This window comes from Dysidea avara, chromosome 6 (genome assembly GCF_963678975.1).
Source record: "Dysidea avara chromosome 6, odDysAvar1.4, whole genome shotgun sequence".
Classification (NCBI taxonomy): domain Eukaryota; kingdom Metazoa; phylum Porifera; class Demospongiae; order Dictyoceratida; family Dysideidae; genus Dysidea; species Dysidea avara.
The window spans coordinates 31362510-31384040 of NC_089277.1; the positions used below are offsets into that span (position 1 = coordinate 31362510).

The following is a 21531-nucleotide window of genomic DNA, read 5'->3' on the forward strand; positions in this document are numbered from 1 at the left end:
GGTTAGTCACGTGCTGCCTCTGTTTACGCATATCCGTTTCTACAACACTGCAACAAATGGCTGGGCGCGATGGGCGTGTAGGTGTTAACAGTGTACAGTGAAGAAAGGACAGCTTTTTTCCTCATCTGTGAGACAACTAGCGAATTATTTTTTGTAGTTACCGCAAGTGTTTCGTAGACAGGAGTGTCACAGTTCCGTGCAGCGTTTGCCGATTCATAGCAATATCAGAGAGATTTCTTAATATTGATAGCATTGTGTGTTTGTTTAAACACAATGGATGAACCTATGGTAGTGGAAAACAAGAGGCAGAAGAAATTGCCACCACCTCGACCTCCACCCCCCTACAAGTCTACTGCCCGTCAAGACGCACCTGTACCGATTCCACGTAGTCAGACCGTCTCTGGTGACCGACCTACTAGAAAACCCAAGTTGCCCACTCTGAATGCTGGCATGCGTACTGGCACTCCACCTTTAGAGAGAAAGTCAGCAGGTGACCCAGTCCCACCTCCACGTAGGAAGAAGCAGCGGTCGCCGGGCGTGTACCCCGAAAGTGGACCAACCTCACCAGTTAAAGAAGCATTTGGTCCTGATAAGCCGTACCCTTCTCCACAGCATCAAAATGTGCAGGACTCTAGTAGAGGAGATTTAAAGGGGAAGGAATGGAGCAATCAGAAAGCTAGCATGCCACCAAGACCTGTTCATACTGACACAAACCAGCCAAAAGAAAACGAGTCGTATGATCAGAGGGCAAGGTTGCCAACAAGAGGTGTAAGATCGTCTAAAAGAAAAGAAGCTCAGAAGATTGCTAAAGCAAAAGTGAGTGGTTAAAGTGTACAGATGAGCTTATAATTAAATGTTAACTTACTGTCTTTTCTACTTAAATCAGTTAAAAGAACACCCCAGCCAGTAGCCTTATCCATTTCCTCATTGTGTTTACCAGTTAGCTATGTGTACCAGGCTGGCATGGTTTATCTATTCTCTTGACTTTGTGGAATGAAGTTTGACATGTCAACTAAATCTTGATTTTCAGTTTGACAACTTGATATACACATAATATACAGTGTTCCCTACAGATACTATTGTTTGGCCATTCATAGAGAAAAAATCAAATAACATTGAATATAGCAACTCATCAGACATTTGCTTACATAACTAACACATGTATACATGCAGGGAATATTGGTGCAGGATATTGACAATGGATCAGAATGTCTGAAGTGTAAGGACAATTGCGAAGGATTTTCTCTACATGTTTGGAGGTACACATGTGGTGTATGATGTATTCACATGTAGCTAGTTGGTTGTTGAAGAGAATGCTATGACAAACACAATGTTAATAACATGTTTTGCTCACCACTGAGTACATCATTTCTTTCATCAATTTCTTTTAGTGATTCAGTAATTTCTTGTAGCATACTTTACAAGTTTGTGATCCATCCATTCACTGTATTGTAAACTATCAAAACCTTCTTTGATGTGTAGTGAGTGTTTATGTCAGTTGAGTGGTTTCCATAAGGAACACATAAGTTGTTATGATAATCAATTAACAGTTGGTCACTGTTTATGACACATTGAATTTGATAAGTGCTTCTGTTAGGTGGCTAAATATTGATACCATAACAATGTTATAGCAAGCAGCAAAAGAAGTTGGTTTAACCCATGATTTGTGACCTGTTAAACAAATACCTGACTAGTTTACTTGCATTTTCCTCAATTTTCTTTTAAATTTTAAAATGTTTAATCAACCATATGACAGTATACAGAGTCAGGACATTACTCATTGTACTCACCATTAACAGGCAAATTCATTCAACTAGAGTTAATTCTTGTACTACATGAAGAGGCAAATATGATGGTATATAAGTTACATAAATTTGAATCCTGTTACCGAAGTGATTAAATGTGCGTAAAACTTAACTTACAATTAAAAACAAGTATACAAGGTTTTGTTCAGTGGGTCAAATGCAGTACCTGTTGTGCAGAATTGTGTGCAGTTAGTCATTCCATGTTTCATTGTAGGAATCTCTGCATCAATTGTGGGTGTCCAAGGAGTGAACACAAAATACCAGGAGCTTCACAAGTTGATATCCCTTATCTATCACACCTCAAGTTTGGTAAAGTAACCGAGACAGCATCATCCCCTGCTGTGAATCAGTTGGAATGGTACCCACCTAACCTCACAGATGAACAGGTACCTTTGTAGATTAACCCTGTATGCTATTATTAAGACTATAATAATTTGTTGTGATTGAGTCTGAAAAAATATATTAAGAAACTATCACATTCAAATTAATATATACACGACAGTTTTGTAATTCGTAAAACAAATTACTAGGACTACGTTAATATGTGATGAGTGACTCGTTCTAAGATTAGCGGTTCAATTTTAGTTTAAACATGCAATTTATAAGTGTCTCACCCACATAATTCTTTTTTGGTTTTGAAAATATTGTGATTAGGCCTGTAAATAAATTATGACTGTTTCAATGTTTCATTGGTGTAGGTGATGTTGTACATGAGTCATCTTCCTTCAGAGTTTGTTCCCAAGAGGGGTAGTCGAGGGGCCACACATCGTCATCAACAGTACCTGATACAATTGTGTGACTCTGACAAAACTATGGTGACTGGCTTGAATGAGAAGGAGACTGGTAGATGGAAGAAGTTCTATGAGAAAATGATGAAGTCTGCAAGTGGTGTTGGTGAAGTGGTGGTGCTCACAACTGACAAAAAAAAGGTTATACTGCTGTAAATATGTAGTAGAGTTGCAACGATACAGTGTATAGACGTATCGATATATTGCCTCTGGTGTATCACGATACAGCGATATATTGCACGATACAAAGTGGAGTCTAAACAATGGTTTATTTTATTTTTTAAAGGAAATAAGTGAGCTATTTTTTCTTTGAGAAGCTTTACATACCATTCAGCTTAACCACAGTGTACAATAATTTGATTGTCAGCCATGTCAACAAGCCACGATATGTCGATATATCATGATACGCGATATATCGATACAATTTGAATTTGTATTGATACAGCGATATTGTCTTAAAACGATACAATATGCGATATATCGTTGCATCTCTAATATGTAGTATTGTATAGAATTGCTGTAGGACAAATGATCACAATGATTCTGGTATTGAGTAGAAAAGTTTGATAAACATAATTACTGCATGCTGCAGGATAAATACATTTCACTATTAGTTCAGCACAGGCTAAACCATTTTTACAGAATTGCTTATAGTCTAGTGAAGTGGATGGTATTATTGGTTTTCTATAATAAAGCACATACATACATACTCTACCCTGCACAACTGGTGAAAAAATTGGGGACACACCTCTTTATCTTCAGCATAAATACCACATGATGGTGGTAATAACTTTTACAACAATATCTACAAACCAGGAGTGTGCCACAAGTGTTAGCAACACTTACCTACTGTGACTCTTAAAAATGCCAACCATGTTTGTATTCTTGTTCCCAGATCCCACCCACTGTGTTATTGGGTAGAGTCTCAGTGGTGACATTGCTATAGTTTTGGGCCCTTTGCCGTTTTTCTTTTCTGACCCATCAAATGCTCCGATTCAGCAACAACGTACATAATTTGATAAAACAAAGAAGACGGCTGACTGAAGCTATGGGTACATAGTCATAAGCATTATGGTGGAGGGTACAAAGAATTAAACTATACAGCTTGCCAGCAGTTCACAAGTAAATAACTTACTGAAGTAATTTGCTATACTGTGGTCCAAAAATGTAGTGCAAGTCACCAGACCCTAGTGGTTGGGATCTTGGACTACTATACCATTAGCTATCCACATTGGTACACCATTAAATCATCACTAAACACTGATTTTTATTTGAGGGCATTCCATAGCTGAGTTCCAGTATGTGATGTGGTCACTGAACAAATCATCACTACTAAACACTAGTTATACTACAATTAATGCATAAGGTATTATATACTCCACATATTTTACAGGTTTGTATTGGCTGTTTCCAACTAGTAGAGCCTGGTGATGTGTATGTTACTGCCCCTGATAATGTCGGGGAGGCGAGTGCTTGGCACCCACAATGTTTCAAGTGCACCAAATGTCAAGAGCTCCTTGTTGATCTGGTGTACTTCTTCTCTGAGCAAGAACAGAGTATCTACTGTGGTCGTCACCAGGCTGAACTGTTCTTCTCCAGATGTGCAGCTTGTGATCAGGTAAGTATTGTAGGACATACCTGTGTTTAGGGGTGACCTGTCTTTGTCTACAGAGTACACATGGCATATCAGTTTACATATACAATGCTGTTAAAATACATTTAGTTTAATTGAAAAGTCTCCGTATTACACAACACGTGTAGATTGCTTAATTCACTGTCATTCCCAAATCTTGAGCAGTTGAATATCATGTGATCCACCAAATACACATAAACAGCTAATCTCAGCTTTACAAAAAAGGTTTTTTTTTTATTATTCATTGGAGTATTGAACAGACATTCACGTATTTAAAAAAAAGTAGCTATGTGGGGATGTTGTGTATGTTACTTAATTTATACTGGTTTGTCATACTTTAGCTTATATTCGAAGATACTTTCACAAAAGCAAAGGACAAGCCATGGCACAAGAATCATTTCTGCTGCTGGGAATGCGATGAAGAGTTACACGGAAAGTCGTACGTTGAAGAAAACAAGCACATCTACTGCACATCTTGCTTTGACGATTTGTTCGCTAACATTTGCTGCATCTGCAACAAGTCAATATCAGTCGGACAACCACAGATCACTAAAGGATCTAAGTACTGGCATGGGAAATGTTATCGCTGTACTCGTTGTAATAAAGACCTGATAGGGAAGACAGTATTTACAAAGGGGTCCGAGATGGTGTGTGAGGCTTGTGCAACTGGAGGGAAGACTATGACTTGTACTGGATGTAAAGGACATATTCAGCCAACAGACAAGTACCTTGGCCATAATGGCTTATTCTGGCATGGAAAATGCTTTAACTGTCTCCTTTGTGGACTGTCATTGGCAGACACTCCCTTCATGAAACACGAGGGAAATCCCCTGTGCACTAGCTGTTATGATCAACAGTGTTCAGTGAGATGTACAGCCTGTGATAAGGCGATCACTTCTCAAGGAGTTAAGTATAAAGATAAGCCATATCACCATACTTGCTTCTTGTGTGCCTGCTGTGACAAGCAGTTAGCAGGTGTCTCATTTATTACCCATGACAATCAACCTTACTGCAAGCAATGTCATGCTGAAAAGTTTGCCAAGCGTTGTGTGGTGTGTAACGATGGCATCGTCGGTAAATGCACCAGCTTCGGTGATAAGAATTACCACCCTGAGTGTTTCCGTTGTGCTCAATGCAACAAGGTCATCTCTTCCACCAGTTTCTATGAAGACAATCATGGGAAGGTGTTGTGTGAAAAATGCGGTGACAATTAGGAACTAAAATTATTATTTTGACTGGCGCTACAATAACACACAAACACATAAGATAGTATTTGTGCAGTTGATATGTATGGAATTGCAACCAAACACACACACACATAATGCTTTATACACGCTAAATGCATTGAAAAAATATTATTTATGTATATCTATACAATTATGAAATGTTAGTAATTTACATACATAATACACCTATGTATGTACAATTAGAGAATGTATATTGATGGACAATACGTAGTGATCGGGTTGCAGCATTAACTTAATGGACTAGCTATTACTGTGCATACAGTGATGTAATGTAGTTATCATGAGGACGCCTGATCTAACAAGTCCAGAATATCATCTTTTTGTTGATCTACAACATGTATGTACTAAATGTAAACTAGTTGCTATGAAGTACTGATGTACCAAATAAACAGGTTTGTGCTATATATGACTCAACTGATTTCTAATTATTGCACACCATAAAAGTTCAAATTCATTACAGTGGAACCTCGATTATCCGGGTGTTAGATAATCGAAAGTACGTAAGATTGAACATCCATACATTTATATACTGAGCTTTGCTCAACTACTCTAATAAAGCATACACTTTTTGACAAAATACCCTAATTGAGCAGTCGATTTGGTGTTCGATTAATCGGTGTTCGGATAATCGAGGTTCCACTGTACATGCATACAAGTGGCCAGTCATTATATCAAGAGTTTGTAAGGGAGAGAGTATCCAGCTCCCAATATACCCTGTACAAAATCACTCCAGTAAAGTTTACCTTTGGTCAAATTAATACTTCTCCTGATAATACAGAACTGTTGATTGGTGCTTATTGGTGTTGATAAGGTGAAGGCTTTATTCTGTGAACAGGCTTAATGTGTTACTTGACTCAGTGATTTTCCTGGGTGTATTCCAGTTAGACACTCTCTCCCTTAATTGTATTATGAACTCTTGATTATATTTGATACCAATATACTTAGTTAGGTTCATTAAGTTACAATAAAACAGGTGTGAAAGTTAATGTTGGCACTGACATTTATCACTTTCAGACAAAGAAATTCATTATAATATGCACACATAAAAATCAAGTTTGGAATATTATCTAATACTAATTAACAATACATTACCACATACACATAACACACATGCAGGTTACATGTACGCACATCTGTAACACACACACCATAACATACACGCACACACCCCATAACACGTGCACACAAACCATTAAAATATGGTACCACACCCCTTAACACGTGTGTGTGCACGTGCACACACACTACACACACGCGCGCACCCACACCCATACTACACACACGTGCACGCATACCCACATACGCACACACACTACACACATGCGCACGCATGCCCACACACGTACACACACTGAATTTTTACGTGTAGTACGTGTATATAACTTCACTGCTTACCTGTGTTGACATTGGAGAAGTCTTTAATAAGACTTTGTAAGTGAGCATCACTCTACAATGAAATAGTACAATGAACTGTTAACATTTACGTACATATAACCTTACAAAAACAGGTGACTATATATTGTACTGTACTAGTGTTATTAGAAACTTCTGGAGATGGTTTTAGTGTTTGACAACTGACAAATGTCTAGATTTGATAGATACATTAGTCAATGAAACATAAACTCTAGGAGTTTCATACTACTGTATATTGTTTTGAAAAGTAGTTCCAGGTAACTCAAGCAATGATAAGGTGCTTACATATCTACTCACAGTACAGAACAGTGTATAATCACTTTCATTAGGCCATACAACAAGTGCAGTAATGTAATGTAATGTGAAGTGATGTGTATGGTGTGTGTGTGTGTGTGTGTGTGTGTGTGTGTGTGTGTGTGTGCGTGCGCGCGCGCATGCGCGTGTATAGTGTGTGTGTACGTACATTGTTTACAACATACAATATAGTTAGTTACCTTTTTAGCATCAATGTGGACCACATGTGAACTAGTGGATGTTGAACTAATAGTGACTTCATCATCGTCATTGAACAAGTTTAATTTAAATGTGTCAGCTACAGAGAAATACAGTTATAAAAGAACCCATAAAAGAACCCACAAGTACAAAGTTGAAGAAATGATGTACGTACATACTGTACGGTATGCATGCAGAATGCTCAAGTGTTAAAAGTGCTTGGTAATGTACTAACGTCTAGGCATTCTTTTCTCTCTGTTTGAATAAATAACTGCTACCAAGACACAGTACAGCAACAAAATGCTTCAAGTGGGGGCAGGTGAGGGAGTGACATGTCACAAAAGCCTTTTACATTCAATTGTCTGTAAACTCTACCGTTTTTATTCTCTTATAGGCAGAATTATAAAAAAAATGATGGAAAGCATGATGCATTTCATAGTTAACTACGTAGTATTATAATACACTCAGCAACACATGTAAGCAGTTATCACTTACACACTACAAGTTTACCTGAAGGAGGTTTACTGGACCTTACAAGATGAGCTAGTAGATTAAACTCCTCCACTGCTGAAGGGTCACCCCCAATATCCTATACATCAGATAACACATGAACACAAAGTTGGAACACTATGTGTAAGTGTAAATTACACAAAATTTGTTTCATTGGAGGAGGGTAATATGCCGATCGTAGCAAAGCATCATTGTTCGGTTTAGAGAATAATTAAGTGACAGAGAAGTTGTACGAGCCAAACTATTTCACCCAGAACTCAAGCATTTTTTACAAAACAAAAGTACACTGCTCAGTGAACCCTATCATTTTACAGTTTTGCATTGCAACTATTAAGGGTCACTTGAAATACCAGATAATATAACTCAGGTTAATATATAGTATTTATGTGACTCTTAGAGCATTTCCAACCTCTTCTGAACAGAAACAGCTATACCTCTCCAACTAATAAAGAAAAACTATTTAGGTCTAATTTCATAATTATTGTGTTTTAACCCCTATAGACTGATATTGTACAGTATATTGGTCACCACACATAGTTGCCAATGAAGCGCTGTAATTTTTGATGTGTTTATTCTATGGCTATGAAATCATTTTACTTTTGATGTAATAAGGACTAAAATGATACCAAAAGTTCATAATATTTGTATGGATCATACAAATATTATGAACCTCTTGATGATAGATGATACCTAGGTAGGGGTTTACCCTACAGCAAAAATTAAGAGGACTAAAACATGCCATGAAAGTGTATAAGCACACAAATCCCTTTACAACTCCAGGAAACATTAACATGACAAGCTGATTTACACATCCAGTTGGATCAAAAGAAACATGAAGCCATATCACAAATAGAAGCACATCAAAATTGAAACTACACACAACTTCACAACCCTCATTGTAGTTTTTTATGAAGCAAAATGCTTCAAAGTGTGAGACAGACAGCACGTCATAACACATTATCAACACAAATTGTCACATTGTTTATGGAAATCAAGCGCTTCAAAGTATGGGATAGAAGCTCTAATATAGTTAATCCACACTTGCACTCGTAGGATATCTGTTATCAACACCTCAGCCTCCTTCAGGTTGATAACAACTATACCCTACTCATGGTGGGGTTTCTACAGTACCACTCAAATGTAATGTCAGAGTGCAGGTGATTTAAAAACAAGCTAATTAAAGGGCGTGGCACCCATTTTGCTCACGAGTATTCATCCTGTTTTGCTTGGGATGAATACTCGTGAGCAAAAGATTACCACACCCTTTACTTCGCTTGTCTTTTAGTCACTCGTACTCTTGTGAGACAACATTACATTTGAGCGGTAGCGTGCAATGATCCACAACTCATTGCCAGTTGATCTTATATACCTGTACTGCAAACTAACTGTTTGACCGATTTGCTATTCACTGGCAAATCTGATCATGTTCAACTCACATGAATTAAGCCTTAATGTGACACTAGTAACAAAGCCATTTAACTCTGATGATTTCACCAGGCCATTGAAATTCTGCAAGTCACTAAAGTAATTGCTAGTGTATGCACAGTACTACTGTACAAGGCTAATGGATGCTAATGGATGCTAATGGACTGATTAGCAGGTATTACAGGTTTTTGGTATTGAGTTTGATACCTTTACAATTGACTTAATCCATTAATAGAATTCATAATCTTGGCAATTAAATTTGGCACACTTGTAATCTGCCATTTCATTAGAATTCATCATGTTTGTGGGAAACTAGCAACTATGTCCTATGGCTTCCATGAATAAAAGACATATGAAGCTGTAAAACCAACATAGATACTGTTCTCCACCGGATGAATAAAACATGTTTTAGTTTAGACATCGAACTACTGTTTAGTGCAAATCTGAGTGAAATCCTCTGAAGTATGTACAAATTATGGTGTGGTTACAAAACACTGTAATTTTAGCATTAAAATTGATTCTCCTCCGACAGGTAATTGTGAAACTCCCCAAAAATTCTTGTAGTGGCTTGTAATAACATTGTATGGAAACAGATTTTTAGAAATGACTACTATGGCTTCAAAAGAAGAGATTAGTGTTTTTCATAGAAAATTTATAGAGTTCAATAACTCATTTGATAAAGTACTTCAAAAAATTACTTCCATACTTTTGTTACAAACATACTTAGGTAGCAGATGACAAAGTTTAAGAAGCGTAGAACTAAAACTGTGAGACTAGATCCAAAATTTGTAGAGTTCTCATTCTTTAGGTGTAAAATACTATGGAGAGCAAGCACAGAAGCCATAGGAATTAGTAGCGTGCCCCCTTAACTAATTGTTTGTTCTACAGGAGGACAGAACATCATAAAACAAAGTTGTTATTGCAGGCATTTACATCTGGTGTGCACCTGATGGCATAATGTCAGTCAATGGTGAACAGTGGTGAGAATCCTTATCAAGCATACTGTTGATAAAATGAAGTACCATAAACAACTAATACTACAGTAGTTCTTGTTAGTCAATAATCACTTCAGCTGCTTTGTGTTGTGTTCTTACTAACCCAAGTGCTCACTGTTTAGTTGTGATGAAATTTCAATGTGATGAATTCTAATGCAACAAGACTTAACTCTATGGCACCAAATTTAATTTCCAAGACTACCCCTTTAATTAACATGGAAGACAAAGGCACAGAATGTGGTGTTACAATATAACCATTTGCTGTTTTTCGTTACTCTATAACAAGCAAGTCTCTGTCTTTCCCAAGCATCCTAGTGAAAAGAAACAACGATGGATGAGTTGGTTATAATGTAACACCATGATATAACAGTTGTTTCCACTGACACCACTGGATAATTTGGGGGCTGATCAGCCAAAAAAAAAAAAAAATGAATACTCTAATAGAACAGTCAAACATACATAGGTACCTGTAATATTTATGCTGCATCAAATTGTTATATAAAAATTCCAAGGATACTTTTCCGTGAAATATTGTGCTACTAAACATTAATACCATTAAGCCCTAGAGACAACTTCTGTGTAATGTACATACAGCTAAAAGTCCTTGGCCCCAAAGAGCCAACGTTAACCGCTGATCTTGTAGTGACGTCCAACACACCATAAACACATCATACGTATGAAAACAATGGAACCTCAGTCATGAAAACTAGATGTATAAGAATAATTGGTTGTTCTATTAGTGTCCTGCAACTGGATCTGCTGGTAAGGGCCAAAATGGAGGGTTCATCAGATACACACCTGTACCTTGTCAAGACTATTATTCTGGTTTGCATTTCTGCATCAATTCCAGTTATAAACCTGTTAGATTACATACACTTGTACGCAAGCACAAATTGGTCTCTGGAGGTTTGGATAACTGAGGTTCCACTAGTACACAGTATTAGTAGCACAGTGACCATTCTTACCGGGGGAGGGAATGCACTAGTATTAGCAAATGACTCCACTGAAGTATCAAGTTCTCTACGGACAGAATACCTACAGAAACATAATGATACAGTACTACCAAGAGTAAATAATGAATAAAAGAGTATCTTCAACAGCTGGCCAGTTAGCTACCAAGCCTGTGAAGAAAAAGCAGTACTTTATACTGTAGAACTTGTCCTTCAATCTTTGGACCATAAAGACAGTACTGGTATCTGAAACTATGTGGTGAGCTTTAATTAGAATTATACAAAGAGGCTTTTCTATACAAGTAATTACCCGGAACCTGAAATTATGATCAGACATCCGCCATTTTCTGACCATTTTTGGCTATTGTCTGAACACTTTTAGAATATTCCTGTACAGTACTATTGAGTATGTCCGACCAAATAGCAGGATTTGTCAGATTATTTCCAAAACATAATTTCAGGTCCTGTAAACCATTCTTCATGTCATAGAAAGCATAAAATAGTTTACTCACTGTCATGGCTCCTAGCTAACAGAGATCTTTTATAAAGCAGAGTGCTATTCGTGATTGCAAAAGCTGGCTGATAAATATGTGCTATAGAGGAAACTGCTTAATGTAGACTAGTCCTATCTATACAAGCCAATTGACTAGTTCTGTACAAACCAATTGGATTTGTATACATTCATCGGGAATCAGTTGGGACTGTGGTCATGTGGCTTTTCTGAAAAGGTGACCGGCCAACTCAAGTGATAGGGAAGTCTGTATATTCCATAGCTTTGTTTGGGACCTACTGTAGGTAACATAATGAGGTGGTCTTTTTAATGAGGTCACGACATATAGTTTGTGACCTGCTTAATATATACATGGTCATTATAAAGAGGTGGGTGGTTGTATTAAAGAGGTAGCCATTGCAGTATAATTCATTCCTGCACTCACAGGTTGGTCCCAAGATTAGTGACACGATCTCCAAACAGCTCTAGACTACCAGCATCATCTCCAGTAGTAAACGGCAGAGCAGGAAGGAACGTTGATGTCTTTGTAACAATGCCATTTTCCATATACCTGCAAGTGAGCACCACAAACATAAATAAATGCAGATTGTACAAGAACTTGGAAATGTAGGAAATTGATATACAATGTACATTTTCCATAGCATAAACAACCATCCCATAGTCTTTCAAAGTCTCATATTGCTAAACAACCCTCAAATACGTAATAACAAAGCTTATTAAACCATGGTATGTTAGGGCTTTGCGATATTGCTAAAAATCTATATTCAGTATATTGCTAAAATAATACCTCAATACTAAATATAGGTAACACCCTTGAATGGATACTGTACAACAAATGTTGAACAGGAATGGTATTTAGTGAGTGGCAAGGCAAAAAAACATTTACAATCAACCGCACCCATTCTGTAAACACACAATTTACAAGGGGAGTAGGTACCTTTGATATTTTGGTATCACGGTTGGGTAATATTGTGGCTATGTTAATACCTCGGGCCTCGGTATGACTAAATATGCAGAACCCTATGGTATATACTTAAGTCACTATAAAGGAGTTACTCACAACTGAGCCATACTATGGCAGAATGGTTAACTATTATTCTATGTACGGTATTGTCTTAGTAGTATGTACTGTACATATTCACTGTTATTTGCAGGTATGATTTAGTACACAAGATTCCAGGATGGCAAGATAGACATGACATACAAAAAAGTGTTTCTATAAGAAGACATTATTTTAGAATGTTTACTGCTGCTGTTACCTAATTGTTCCAGGTACATCAGCTCCACATGACACTGGGCCACCAACTGGCATCACAAAATGACCGTCTGACAATTGTGCCTTATCCCTTAGTAGTATGGACACCTGGACATGTAGTAAAGCAACATAGTCAGGGTCACATTTACAGAGGTACACACATAAAACATGTACACTTACACACACGTGCGCGCGCACACACACACACACACTATAGAAATTTAGTCAGCAAATTCTATTTTCATCACAGCTTAAGTTCAATGTATCTATAACTCAGAAAATTGAAGTTAAAGCTAACTCCCCATCTCGCTCCATGAACTGGCACACAACATGATAACTTGTGAAATTTTAGAGAATTGACTAATTAGTTTACATTGGAAATATGCACCCATACATCGACCAAACAATTATTTAGTGATTGTTCATAGTTCATCACATACTGTAGTTTTGCAACTATACATATGCAAACCACTTTACCATATATTGTCTGGGCAATATGCTAAGTAAGTAAACCTCAATAAATGCCTATACAGAGTGGTATATGATATATTGCAGGGTTCTGCCCACACTGGTCAGCAGTGGTTCAAAACGACCAGTACCTCTAAAATCCGACCAGCACAATTCTTACATAGATCACTGATATATGTGCAATATACTCTAATATAACACACAGCATATCAGTTTATGCTAACTTTAGGCCACCACTCAGGAATTTTTGGGCAGAACCAGTGTTGTGTGTAAATATGAAAAACAAAGTGGACAAATTACAGCAGCATTAACATCACTTGTATCTACAGTATGTAGGGTACATTAAAATCACTGTAGCAAACAAACATACTTTCTAGAAATAACCAACTAGGTGTGGGAGAGAGGACACCGACAAGATAAAGTGGTAAGAAATGTGCAAGTAAGTAAGTCTGTTGTATTGTACAACTGAGATACTCTAATAGAGCAGTCACCTTACTGTGTAATAGAACACTATTCATGGGCATGCCCAGTAAGTTGCTCACCTTTTCTAAAAATTACAATCTGTACCATGACTAAATGGCCCGATAGATGTTATTCTGCTAAGTATTCAGGCAAATCAGTACGAACACTAATATAACAATAAATATGAGGATTAATTTAGGGGTTTTGAAATTCAAATCTCACGTTGTCAATAAGATGGACATTGTTGAAGACACTCAATTTGGAGCTCATTGGCATGATGTATGTTTGCTTGCTTACTTGCTACAACTCCAAGCATAAATTCTATTACCTTTGCCACCACATTTTCTCGTTGCTGACTGGATGAATTTGCAAATAGTGTTTAGCAGCAGAAAGCCAAGGGAATTTGTGGTTGGAGCATATTGCATGATACTAGGAAATACAGGAGTGGATATATATCACCAACTACACAACTTACAGCAGCAGTAAGAAGTTCTTGTTATGTTTACATTGGGTTGTTCTGCGTTTGCTTGTGGCACGTTTGTGCTCTGTTTGCGTTGTCCATTTTCAATCTTACTAGTTTACAGAGCATTTAAGGGAAGGCCGGACACTAAATCAATTAACCAGGACTCAACAGTATGACAATCTGTGTACCAGGTTAGCAATCCTAAAGAATATCTTTCATGTATCTGTGTATTCCTATGATTTATAAGTCCATTGAAAGCACCTATGGTGGCCAAGAAACTGTCTACTGAGTGACCAATAATGAGCTGGATTGAACACTACCACACACACACAAAGTCACACACACACACAAAGTCACACACACACACAAAGTCCCACACACACACAAAGTCACACACACACGGACACACACACACACACGGACACACACACACGGACACACACATATGCACATACATATTATGAAATAATTTGCATGGCAAAGTTATCGAAAGTTTAATAAGCAACTTGTTTACTGACAGACTGTGACTGAGCCAAAGGCAACAGAGTTAGCCGTCAACTATACTACTCAGGATATATCCATAAGCCATAAGGGCTACCATAAGTTATAAAATGATTAAACTAACCTGTAAAAGTGTAAGCCCAAGCCCACATGGCCCATATTTGAAAACGTGCAGAAACGCTTTCTACTGGTTCAATATTTTTCAACTTGTAGGATAGCAAGGATAACAAAACATTTTCAATCTGAGTGGTTTTCATAAAATCCAAGTCATGCATATAACCATGCTAGTATTAATCAAACCTCACAATCAATTTTAGCATTAACATCTATATAATCACAGCCCAGGCTACATTCAGAGGTAGCCCGGGGAAAGTCGCTAACTGGGCTACATTTGCATAGCTCTTTTAATCTGAGGTGTGAAAGTTTATTAAGCACATTTACTGTAATTGGTGGGTATGCCAGTAGTGGCTCACCCTTTCTAAAAAATAGTTTATTTTGTGAATAAGGTCATTCACAACGCCAATACAAAACAGCTAACATTGCAGTGGTGTCAGCACAACTAGTTTTATAGGAATATGTGTAACAACCAATTGTGGGTTTTAGTAATTAAACTCTAACAATAAGTTGATTGAATAAGACACTTTCATGTTACTGCATCCATTGTATTCCTTAGACAATGGCATGTAGCGTTTCCTTTGATGTGTAGAGGTCTCTTACATGTAAGAATATTGTTTAATAGTTATACCTCGGCTACGAGGGATTTGCTGATGTATACACCCAAAGTCCGAGGGTTGCGGGTGTATAATATCAGCAAATACCAAGCAGCCGTGGTTTAACTGATATACAGTATATCACTTGGGGCGCACTCACCTAATAGGTGAAAGAACTAACGAGAATTAATCCCATTTGTTTTATACAGTAGTATCTGAAGATTGATCGTGGTTTTAATAATGTGGGCTAATAACCACCAGAACGTTATCCATACGTTAAAACGTCATTAATACGTTACTATGCTTCAACGCGTAACATTAGAAAACTTGTGATTGTGGGATGGAGTTTATATTATCATTTTAGTACTAAGTTAAACCAACTAACTTCGCTATTGGGACAGTAAGTAAAATTATTTTATTAAGTTAAGTACTTAGGACTGTAAGTTACTAACTTATTTCAACGTAGCAGTAGTAGTTTTACCATTCTGTGGTCTGTTCAAAGGCTGATATGCGGTGAGTAGAAATACACAACCATGACCACCCAAACAATTATTTTGTGCCTTCATTATCCTTTACTAACAACCAACTAGTCTATCTTAGCAAATATACTCAGCTTAGCAACCACTACAAAAACGAGTCCCACAATACAAAGCTCTATGTCGCTCAATATAACGAGTCAAAGCGCATTGTTTCTTTGAACTGGCTGGGTATCAAAGTCACTGGCAAACCACTTTCCCATGATATTGCCTGGACAATATGCGAATTAAAACCCAAGTGGCGCCTTGAACGCCCACGCTAAAGTGGTATATATCAAAATTTAATATCATCCTTGAGTGTAATGGATTATATAAGTTTAAGCTAATTTGAAATCAACTGCTTCATCAAAACGTACAGCCCTCCCTAATGGGAATGACATCAACATAACCCATCTGATGGAATAGTTTCATAATTTTATTTAAAATCCACAATCAATCCTCACATGTGTTGCTATATAAGTGATGGTAGTGACTTGTTAAAGTGATGATCGCCGCCATTTTGTTAATTGACGTCATGTGTTAGGCCATCTGGTCTAGACACTTCATTATAATTTTTGAAAAGGGTGAGCCACTACTGGCTTACCCATGAATATCTTGGCTAGTCAGAAATGTTTGTGAGTTGTCAGAAGGGTAATCGGTTGTAATGTTATGCATTTCAGTGTGTACATTGTACTGGTTATTTCTGGATCTCCACTTAAAGGATTTAAAAACCTGAAGTGACATTGCGCCGAGGTAATTATTGATGGTTTTTAAATCCTCGAAGACGCCTATTATGAGTGTCTAAGTGTTTTAGACAATGAATGGCGTAGAAGCAGTGAGTTAGTATAGAGCTCCCATTGTAAACACTAAGGGTATTTCAGTGAACAAAAGATGTGAGGTCGTGCAAGCCATGGAGCATGAACAGAGGCTTACATAGTCATATTGAGGCATTATAGATACGTGTGAATGGTAGCAAATGTGAATAACCAGTGCCAGCATGGCTGTGTAGGCCTACAGAGCACACTTTTAATATGGCAAAAGCTACAAACTGAATTTATGGCTTTTTGATTAACCAGCTACCACGATAGTCTAATCCCCAGTAAGCTAGCCACAGATAACTGCATACCATTTTCTTACAATCAGCTCTTAAATTAAATTAATTAATTAATCACATTTCCCTTGGTGTTTATTGATGTGCTAAATACTAATCTTAAATTTCACGGATACCTCAGCCCAGAATTTTCGCGCTTTAAATTTCACGGATGATTCGAAAATCTTTGTTCTCAACCACATAGCTAGTTAGCTACAAAGGGTCTACATTGATATTTACTAAAGCACGTCTGAATCAAGTAGTACAGTAGCAGCAATCTCTGTATGAGGCATACCGGTAGTCTATATATAGTCTTGCAGTAGGCCAGCTTCATTCATGAGCCACGCCCATTTTAAATTTGGGAATGTGTGGTACATCTGCCAGTACCGATCTGGTCTGAGGGCAGGCTTAATGCTGATGTCCTCGAATAGCTTTGTTCCTAATCGCTGCTGGTGTTATCCAGCTGTCCAGCACTTGACAGCCAGTGCTGGGGGTGGTGGCAAGGGTATTCCATCTAGCCCGGGGGGAAAAGGGAACATGGATGCTGTTTGTAAGCATATGTGGAGTCCACATATGCCTACAACACTATCACACACCAGGAGCCACACTAATTTATTAGTAAGGTCACTAGGGTGCGTTGAGGCTTGTAGGACACACATATATTTTTACATGACAAAATTTCACGGTAGTTTTACTAACTGTGAAAACCAAGAAAATTATGTACCATGAAACTTTCCAGGTACACGATATTATTTTTTTATAGCTTTCATCATAATACATGTATCACTCCGTAGACCTAGGAAGCCATGTGTATTGGCTCTTTACTTTGCTGCTTTTCTGAAGCCTCAAATACAAATTCATTGAGTTAACAAACCATTATCACATTCCGTGCCTTGCCATGACCTCTCAAATGGTATCTACAAAAGGAATTCTCTATACTAACTCGCTGCTTGTACAGTATGCCATGGTCTGAAACACTTACACACGTAATATGGCATCTTCTATCCCATCAGTAATGCTAATAAACACCAAGGAACAGTGGCCATGGAGCAAACGTGAGTTATGTGTGTTTCTTTATGATGGGATAAAATGTAACTTTATCGTTGCAGTTTTTAAGCTTGAACAGCCTCCTTGCTTGATAGCATGAGTGTATTTAAGTCAAAAATTATACCTTGATGAATGCCCCAGTTCATGATGAATAGAATGACACAAGTCCCAACTCTGTAGCCTGTTGCACTCGAGAGATGATTGATTAAACGAACACCTGTAAATATTTTTCGTATAAGCACTGTACAATTCACTTGTTTTGCTCTTCTTGTCTATCGCTATAACTCCAAAACCACTTACTAGATAAGACTGAAACTTTAACAGTCCATTGGTTTTCCCTCTAGACAACAAAAATGTCATAAAAATGAAATTCCAGGAAATGCAGACAAGTCGGATTTTCGCCCAGCGGGTCACATTTAATTGTGGGGTATAGTATTCAACATTAAATCTAAAGAAGAGTGAACAGCACCAGAGCTATGAACATTCCTTATACATAGTTAAGGTGCATCATTAATTTGGAGAGTTTATTAAAAAAGAGGTTTCACTGTACCTTACATGGATCAATTCACTAAACATTTGGTCATCAACACACATTACACTACATAGACACACTAAATCACACAACAAGGTACACACACAGACACACACAAACAAACGCACACAAACACACACACAGACACACACAAACAAGCACACAGACACACACAATACACAGAGACAATGTACCCGTTTGCGCATATCCTGGAAGAAATACAATAGAGTGTGTCTGATGTACATGAACTCTCCATTAGTCTTGTCCTTGTAGAACTATAGTAGAAGAAAATATAAACATCAGACGCACTACACACACACACACACACACACACACACACACACACACACACTTCACAAAAAAAAATCTGTGTAATACACTAAACATTCAGGGCATGTTACAGTCCAAGTGTGAAGTTACATAAGTGTTGTTCAAACATGTTGATCAAAGAGGTAGCTATATTAAGGCTCAAATGATTAGCCGAATATTCAGATTAATATTTGTTTGCTTTGTAGCCGAATAATAATAAAATTAACAAACGATTATTCGCATGTGATCATTTATATGGTGACACGTGATTAGCAGTAAGTATTTAATGAAGCGAAGGTGATGCTAATGAAAAAGGAAAGGACTATATATAAATGGCGATAAAGGGAAGATAGTAATAGAATTAGGCAGCCACTAATTGGTGAAGATGTACAGGTACTTCTACTTTGTTACAATCAGTCGATACTGTGATAATCCTTTCACAAAGGGAATTATGGCATCTCTTAGTAAAGCTATTCATACGAAGCCACAAAGCTGTTTGTGGTTATTTGTAGGCTTCTTGGTAGTGGCCACCTTCATTACTGAATTGCAATGAAACCTTATACTAATTGTTCGACAAATTTCGTTAGGGCTGAGTGAATATTCCAATTCAGTAAACCAGTATTAGTTTGAGCCTTAGTAGCTATGTCGCTAAGCAATATATACTAAAAATGAACAATAATCAAATTTTCCATTACAAAGGTTGATTGCTTGTTACAGATCTAAGATTACAAACCTGTCACAGGACTGAATCATGGATATACAGGCATACAATTATTGTTTGGTAGTCTTGTCTGACAGAATGGTGTATTATCACTGGCAGCCCTCACACTGTCACATGTACAGGTACAATGGTAACGGTTACCTGAGTTGGCTGGTCACCTTACCTGTAGTACTGTATAAAAAACTGGGACGAATATTGAAATTTACGAACATTCACTAATAACATTCAAAGCTTTAGTGTTAGCTTTCAAGTTACAGGTTTTGTTGTAGGCCTGTTAAAGTCCAGGATGGGTTGCTATGGGTTACCTCTGTTGCTACTGGTTACTTATACTGTTCAGTTACTCATACAGGAGTGGAGCACCTACAGTATGCACTGTACAGACTTTACAAGCTTTCTTTGACTTCGTATTTATTATGTAATAAGAAGTGCAAGAAATTTTGTAATTGAGAAGGAATCATAGGAAACAAAACAATGAAACAAGGGAGATCATCTACACCTACAACTATACTAGTGAACACTTGATGGTATAATTTACATTCCAGTACAAAAGAGTAAACAAGTGTTAGCAAGATATATGGCTATATTCTGTATATACCTGATGTAGGATCCACAGGTATAATAACACTTAATGGGCTAGGAAACGGAGGTTGCGGTTACAGGTATCCATGTTTCTCCTGATGTAATATTTCACCCCAATTTCACCATGCATGGTGTTAGGTACGGTCTAAAATCATTGCTGTAAGCAGAAAATACAGTGCTATGTTGTTGTATCAATGATTGGAGCACATAGAGGAAGGAATTATAAATCACCATACCAAATTTCAAAATGGTTTGCCGCTTTGTCTGGGCAACGCATGTACCAAAAGAAAACTGAAAAACGAAGTGAGTTTTGTTTCAAAACATATGAAAAAGTGACAGTTTGTCAAATACAACTGTACTAACACATAAAACACTTCTATAACTTGCAATAGGGCCTAACTTTAGCCCATACAATTCCAGTTTCAATTCTGAACGAGGATATTAAAATACTGGCTATTTTTATACCCTAGGAATGCAATACTTTCGAGAAAGTTCTGCTGTATGTACTGTACAAAGCAGTCTGCCACAATCAGAAGTACAGAAGGCGAAACACGGACAACTTCAAAGGGATTTACCGCTCACTGTATAGTTTCTATAAAATTATCAAGTGCGCAACTTCCGTTTCAAATCCCGGTAGGGTTATTACACCCCCTGTGAATCTATGATAACGATTAAGTCAACTACATCAAAGGAAATAAAGATGCTGCCCAGACACATTACAATATCACTTGAGCTACGTAACGTGTGTCCTGATTATCAATCCCCCTGGAAAGCAATGTACCGTTTGGCCTGTACACATTACTTTTCAGACCTACAGCATACAGATTCACAGTAAAGCACACAACCTGTAACAAAGCAAAAGTTTTGTAACAGATCAGAAGGATGCTTGTCTAACAAAGTTCACAACTGTAACAACATTAAAAATGTACATGGAAAAAATTGTATTTAAACCTTCAGGCCTTCCCTCCGTCCCTGCAAACATAGTAAGGTCAATAGTGAAAGAAGTACAGAGAAAGCTGACAATTCTTGGCCTGAAACAGAAAAATATACTTCGCTTTCAACAGAAGCCTGACTTGGAAACCCAAAGCACTGAAGAGAATAATGATTAAA

General features: G+C 37.5%; 2 protein-coding genes across 3 annotated transcripts in view; one reads left to right on the forward strand and one right to left on the reverse strand.

Annotated features, from left to right (window-relative positions):
* On the forward strand, positions 1-5709 carry LOC136257230 (uncharacterized). 2 transcript variants are annotated; one of them, XM_066050304.1, is made up of 7 exons: positions 1-127; positions 178-816; positions 1174-1259; positions 2020-2191; positions 2504-2734; positions 3987-4211; positions 4568-5709. In XM_066050304.1, exons 2-7 carry the CDS (start codon positions 274-276, stop codon positions 5438-5440), a joined length of 2130 nt encoding a protein of 709 aa, XP_065906376.1. In that variant the 5' UTR covers positions 1-127; positions 178-273; the 3' UTR covers positions 5441-5709. The 2 variants fall into 2 exon arrangements, with proteins under 2 accessions (XP_065906376.1, XP_065906377.1); XM_066050305.1 differs by having other exon boundaries at positions 42-127; positions 182-816.
* LOC136257232 (protein OSCP1-like) overlaps positions 5582-21531 on the reverse strand; it is a 19703-nt gene continuing 3753 nt past the window's right edge. Inside the window, exons 5-12 of the mRNA XM_066050307.1 lie at positions 19007-19087; positions 13029-13132; positions 12194-12319; positions 11274-11343; positions 7889-7967; positions 7381-7478; positions 6869-6920; positions 5582-5801 (exon numbers count right to left, since the gene is read on the reverse strand). Of these exons, the coding sequence (XP_065906379.1) occupies positions 5752-5801; positions 6869-6920; positions 7381-7478; positions 7889-7967; positions 11274-11343; positions 12194-12319; positions 13029-13132; positions 19007-19087 (660 nt within the window). The 3' untranslated portion in view covers positions 5582-5751. The remainder of the gene's footprint in view (positions 5802-6868; positions 6921-7380; positions 7479-7888; positions 7968-11273; positions 11344-12193; positions 12320-13028; positions 13133-19006; positions 19088-21531) is intronic.